Source organism: Pecten maximus, chromosome 5 (genome assembly GCF_902652985.1).
Source record: "Pecten maximus chromosome 5, xPecMax1.1, whole genome shotgun sequence".
Classification (NCBI taxonomy): Eukaryota; Metazoa; Mollusca; class Bivalvia; order Pectinida; family Pectinidae; genus Pecten; species Pecten maximus.
Genome location: NC_047019.1, coordinates 49,670,646 through 49,677,577, shown reverse-complemented (window position 1 = coordinate 49,677,577; position 6,932 = coordinate 49,670,646). Strand labels below are relative to the sequence as shown.

The 6,932-nt window shown below is 35.7% G+C and overlaps 1 protein-coding gene across 1 annotated transcript; it reads right to left on the bottom strand.

Moving 5' to 3' along the window:
* Positions 1-1,342: 1,342 nt before the first annotated feature.
* LOC117328515 lies at positions 1,343-5,264 on the bottom strand. The gene is made up of 6 exons (XM_033886052.1): positions 5,181-5,264; positions 4,014-4,830; positions 3,553-3,882; positions 2,441-2,500; positions 2,110-2,175; positions 1,343-1,401 (listed from the first exon to the last, which is right to left on the bottom strand). Exons 2-6 carry the CDS (start codon positions 4,822-4,824, stop codon positions 1,343-1,345), a joined length of 1,326 nt encoding a protein of 441 aa, XP_033741943.1. The 5' UTR covers positions 4,825-4,830; positions 5,181-5,264.
* Positions 5,265-6,932: the final 1,668 nt, after the last annotated feature.

The window sequence follows — 6,932 nt, the reverse complement described above, 5'->3', positions numbered from 1 at the left end:
TGTAAGTCTGGACCAATGTCATTGACTCTGATATAATAATGTCAGAGTTCCACAGGTGTGTAAGTCTGGACTCATGTCATTGACTCTGATATAATAATGTCAGAGTTCCACAGGTGTGTTAGTCTGGACCAATGTCATTGACTCTGATATAATCATGTCAGAGTTCCACAGGTGTGTAAGTCTGGACTCATGTCATTGACTCTGATATAATAATGTCAGAGTTCCACAGGTGTGTTAGTCTGGACCAATGTCATTGACTCTGATATAATAATGTCAGAGTTCCACAGGTGTGTAAGTCTGGACCAATGTCATTGACTCTGATATAATAATGTCAGAGTTCCACAGGTGTGTTAGTCTGGACCCATGTCATTGACTCTGATATAATAATGTCAGAGTTCCACATGTGTGTTAGTCTGGACCAATGTCATTGACTCTGATATAATAATGTCAGAGTTCCACAGGTGTGTTAGTCTGGACTCATGTCATTGACTCTGATATAATAATGTCAGAGTTCCACAGGTGTGTTAGTCTGGACTCATGTCATTGACTCTGATATAATCATGTCAGAGTTCCACAGGTGTGTTAGTCTGGACTCATGTCATTGACTCTGATATAATAATGTCAGAGTTCCACAGGTGTGTTAGTCTGGACTCATGTCATTGACTCTGATATAATCATGTCAGAGTTCCACAGGTGTGTTAGTCTGGACTCATGTCATTGACTCTGATATAATAATGTCAGAGTTCCACAGGTGTGTAAGTCTGGACTCATGTCATTGACTCTGATATAATAATGTCAGAGTTCCACAGGTGTGTAAGTCTGGACTCATGTCATTGACTCTGATATAATAATGTCAGAGTTCCACAGGTGTGTTAGTCTGGACCAATGTCATTGACTCTGATATAATAATGTCAGAGTTCCACAGGTGTGTTAGTCTGGACTCATGTCATTGACTCTGATATAATAATGTCAGAGTTCCACAGGTGTGTAAGTCTGGACTCATGTCATTGACTCTGATATAATAATGTCAGAGTTCCACAGGTGTGTAAGTCTGGACCAATGTCATTGACTCTGATATAATTATGTCAGAGTTCCACAGGTGTGTTAGTCTGGACTCATGTCATTGACTCTGATATAATCATGTCAGAGTTCCACAGGTGTGTAAGTCTGGACTCATGTCATTGATTAAAACTCAAACATAACAGTGTCAGAGTTCCACAGGTGTGTTAGTCTGGACCAATGTCATTGACTCTGATATAATTATGTCAGAGTTCCACAGGTGTGTTAGTCTGGACTCATGTCATTGACTCTGATATAATAATGTCAGAGTTCCACAGGGGTGTTAGTCTGGACTCATGTCATTGACTCTGATGTAGTAGTAACTAGTTACGTCCCTGTCGACTTCATGAGAAATTCTTTAAAATATTTACTTAAAAACATAATAGCATTTAACTGTGACGAAAGAGATTGCCATCACGCTGGAGAAAAACGTAATCGTAACGTCATAAACATAACGTTACAATTTGCAGAAAGTGGATTTTAACTTTCCCGTTCTGTTGAATTATTACACTTACTTGAACGGTGTTGATGGATTGTACAAATTTTGTAGGAAGGAATATGATATCTTAATTTAAAAGAAGCACTGATAAAGTATATGACAGATATTGAATGTAAAACTGCATTCTTAGCCGTGTCATCAAATTATGACTCGTCAGCGATGCTAGGAACACAGGTAAGGAAAAGGGAAGTCAGGGAAATTTTAATTATAATGTTAAATTATAGCAGGTAATGTACATTAACCCCGATACCACAATACCCGGTACCACAATACCTGGTACTACAATACCTGGTATCACAATACAAGGTACCACAATACCAAGTACTACAATAACCGGTAACAAAAACCCAGGGATCACAATACTCGCTACAACAAAACCCGGTACCACAACCCCCGATATCACAATATCCGGTGCCAAAATCCCCAGTACCACAATACCAAATACCACAAAATCCCAAAATCAAATACAAGAATATGAGAACATGAGAAATTTACTAAGATCTTAAAATAAGTAGGGAGTAATCTGAATATCAAGGTCTCAACACACTCACCCTTTTTAAGGTTTGGCCTGACGGTCTCCGTGTCGGTAGTGGAAGGTTCAGGGAGTGTTTGTTCTTCTGTAAGTATCGCCAAAAACATTTTATAAAACAAACAAACAACACAATTCTAGAGAAGCTTACATGGACCTGACGAAGATGACCAGTGTTCTCGATAAAGCAGAAGACGTTTGTCTTCTGGAACATCTGGGCCTATTCACTTTCCCATACAATTGTGGATTTTGTAAGTTCTACTGATTCTGAGTTACAAATATGATTTCGTTTAAAATGTTGTGTATTATGATCAGTACGGTTTATAAATAAGGTATAGGTCTAACATTGTTACCTGTTTTAGACTTTACTGCAATGTTACTCGTCTCATCGACAGAAGGGACAACTTCTTTTTCTGTAAGAAAATCGTCTTAACAGCCAAGCATGATTCACTCTAATAACGATTTGTTACAACGAACAAGGATATAAACTTATAAAAACCTTTTTCAGGCGTCAGTTGTTGAAAATGTATTCCTAATAAGAAATAGAAATCAATGACGTATGAAAATCCAGATATTATAGATACCAATAAAGTATGAAAATCCAGATATTATAGATATCAATAAAGTATGAAAATCCAGAAAGTAAAAAACATTCTGAAATTATGAAAATTCTGAATGGATGATTGAAATCAATAAAATATGAAAATCATGGATGGATAAATTTAAACTGCTGAGCAATGTAAAAGTCATATTCGTAAATTAGTCCTATATCACGAGTCAGGTCCTTCCATCGTTAGACAATACTCACTGTACTTGAAAAAGTCGTGGCTTCATTTTTAAAGCATGTTTTAATAGCATAAGAAAGGTTTTAACGCTTGGCATTTTTGCAGAAACCAGGTTAACCAACGCAGAGGAGGAATTGAAATAATAAAGGTTTTTTTCACAGATATTTACTTCTGACTTGTTTTTGTTTGTATTGTTGGAGATGTTCTCTCCAAGCAAATGTGAATGCCAATAGGTTTATGATGCTGCGAAAAAAAAAAAAACTAAAAAAATACGACAACGGCTCATATCATTACGACGAGGAGAAATCACGAGTATGATGGATTCCCTATCATCACTTTAGCTCATCAGGATAAAATATAATAGTGACGTGTTTGTCTAAATATTGCAATTTAATCAAGAAGATAATCAAGACATGCGTGAAATGAAGATATTGAAATTTAGATATTAAGTTGATTTTCAAAATAATGTACCTCGAGTGCTACTTTTTCGTGAGACAATTCCATATTAGACATTAAAGGAGTACAAATTAACATGATAAATGCTTGTTTTGCAATCTAATGTTGCGATAAAGACAATCTAGATATAGCTAGTGTATGGATGACAAGATAGTACTACTAGAAACATCAGCGTCCTATCATTAACAGAATCATTATTAGGGATGAGAAAAAGATAGGCTCACCAGCGTTGTCCTTTCCTTTGTTATCAGAGAGTACCGTTGTGTTTCGGAGCATTCCTCCTAACCGCTTGTGGATCACTTCCTCTGGTCTACTTGTATGTAAATGTGTCCAACGTTTACTGTCCCAGCCTATCTCGTACAGCTGAAGGAATAGCTCAGCCCCCAGAGTCGGACGCCGAACGCTGATGTCCACATCTTTGTTCTGAAGCCGAAGACAAAGGGTTGTTTTGCCAACATTCTCTGGTCCGACAAATACAACCCGGATGTGTCTGTATTTCTCTGTACGTCCGGAGAAAAGACTCAAATATTCATCGATCGTCAGCTCCGGCTTTGCTGAAAATATTTTCAGATGTAATTTTAGTAAATTTATGAAAGAACATTTATGATTTTTCTCATAAATAATACATTTATATTTATCAATAATTGTTTTCATTTAAAAAAATTCATTCATATGGTGACGATACCTTCTTTTCTGGAGTTCGTTAGCCATCGAAGTGGAACAGAGGACAGAATTCTAAACCAACCAGGTGATTTGACATCATATGTTTCCAATATCTGAGAAATGTCGGTATGATTTCGTATCATAGAGTATGATAACGCAGTGAGTCCATCGTCGTCACTTTTCGTGATGTCGATACTAAATTTTGAAGCATTATCAAGAATATATCGCAAAAGAAGTTCGTGGCCACAATATGCAGCAATCATGAGACAGTTGATGCCGTCGATATCAGCCACTCTCGGGTCAAAGTTGAGTTGTAGCATGTAATCAAACATTTCAATGCTCCCGGAATAACACGAGTACAGAAAGACGTCAATTTTGTATTTTGAAGTTTGCTTCAACATATCAGGATAAGTTTTGACAATATGACGCGTGAGCTCTAGATGACCTCTGGCTGCTGTCAACATAAGAACATTGTCTAGGTTTGCGATCCGCTTGTGTGGTGACAAGCCTTTCGCTGCCAGCAGTTTAAACATGTCTACATTCCCTGATACAGAGCACAAGAAGATTGAAGATGCTTCGTACTTGTTTGTTAAAGTTAACAGCTTTGGATATTTGTCAACCAGGTATTTAATGGTGGCCACTTGGTCACCAACTACCGCCCAACCAAGCACGGACGTTTTTGACTGGACGTCGTTGACCCCTGCAACGTCCTTCACATTTGCCAGGTGTCGTTGAAGCCCGGCGAGATCCCCACTGTAGGCTGCCCATAATATAGGGTACCGCTCCCGCTCAGACGTAATCCAGTCATAACTTTGAATCTGTATACACGGCATGGCTGCCTGTGGTTAAACAAATACATACATAATAAAATTTGCCGAACGTTCATTAAATTCAGACGTATAACGATGAAGGAATTATTTAGAACATTAATGAGTTTGATTGATGCTTGTACTGAGTACCAAGTGGGTTTTTTTCGGAACTGAATCTTTTCCTACTTTCACTTTCAACATACACTGCACGGGAACAGCTATTGAATATATATACTGTGAAGTAACTCTACACACATTATACATACGCTACATGTACTTTTAATGGGAACGATTGATAGATAACGTGTAGAGTAAGTAACTTTTGTAGCCTGGTATCGTCTTGTATTACTGTGAATAGTACAACTTCCTCGGTAACTTACCTGCTATTGTTTACATCAATTGTCACAAGGGAAGACCCGACATAGGTTGGCGGTGTGGCTCCCTACTACTGTTAAATATGGCCGTCTCATTTCACGGTTACACCAAACGATATTTATAGTTTTCGTGACGTAACAGATATGACTCAACAATCTAAACATATCTATAAAAAAATTTGCAGAGAGAAAAAAAAGGAAAACAAACAGTTCAAAGAATACGTCCAAATCAATAAAAGAAATTCTATCATGTTTATATCGAAAACCCATTGTACTACTTGCTTTATTAATTATTATGGAAGCTACAATGTTATTGGCGGTTGTTACATTATGTGGAAGTCGGCAGTTGGCCTATATCTGAGCAGTCAATATTTGTGAAGGTTGCGCTTGGTTGTTGAATAAAACTATTCATGGAATGGATTTAGATAAGAAAGAACATTAGAAATAATGGTAAAGCTAAACTTATGAGAATGCTTACTTGGATTTTAATATATTTGATAAAATATCTTAATTGATATTTTGTTTTCAAGTACTTATTAGTCTGATTTGTCGACAATCATAGTAAGAATTCTCTACAGACCATTCAGATTGTCCCTTGTTAAACCATTCTAAGATATATATTCCGTACCACAGTCTTTTTTCAAAATATTTTATTAACAATACACATATAAAATACAGTATAGTAAAAAGAATGGGACAACAGGCTAAGCCTATATAAGTCTTCTTCTGAAGATATTCCGGTTAGACCTGGCAGAAAATTTAATGTTCCCTATTAAAATACTAAATTATTGATATCTTGCTAAAAAAGCAATATCATTTACGAAGCAGATGATAGTAAAACATTAGTTATAATATCAAAAGTGGAAAAAATTTCAATGGAATAATTCTCGAAAATGGAATTGGTCAATAGTTGAGTGAAACATAACATATTAATGACTGACCCAAAAATGAAAACTGGTATTTAATAGATACATATATGTAACCACTAAGAACTCACTCATTCACACATTTATACTAGAATGGTATAATGCTTCAGTTTTAAGGACAAGAAACTTGCTGAAAATGTTCTATGCATAAAGACTGTATTTTTACTACATGTAGTTTATCGTGTATACAAAGAAAAACACTTTAAAGGCGTAATATATAGATTAGCATGAAAAAGAATAGAATTATTTCAATGATCATGTGCGTTGAGGATACCAGATACGAAACATTGATGATTTACATAACCTAGCAAATTATAAATGAATTTAATATGATGTCTAGAATTGGAATATGAAGAACATTGAAAGAAAACATGCGCTGTATCCTCTCTAGGACCACTACATGGGCAGGAAGCATTATCAATCAGGTGATCTTGGGACCTATCATAACAAAGGTCACTTAAAAAAATCTAAGTTGGCATAAAATTATATTAAGCTTTCTCGGAACGTAATTAATAAAAAAAAAATCAGTTACAGTTATATCAATAGTTGCTTTTAGTTTACGTTTAAAAGAAGAAATTGAGAAAGATAATTAGGAAACTATCAAGTGCATTCCACATAGTCATAGTTGCAGTAGTTTTTATATAGATATTAGTTGGTGATTGAAGTATATTAAAAAACTCTTTTATTTCTGAAGATTGATATATTGTTTACGAGATATGTTTTACAATAATTGGTAGGATGCTATCAGGTCCAGCTGGTTTATTTCTATTAAGAATGTGGAATTAGTCAATTATATCTTGCTCAGTTATATTAATATCAGACAGTTCAAAAT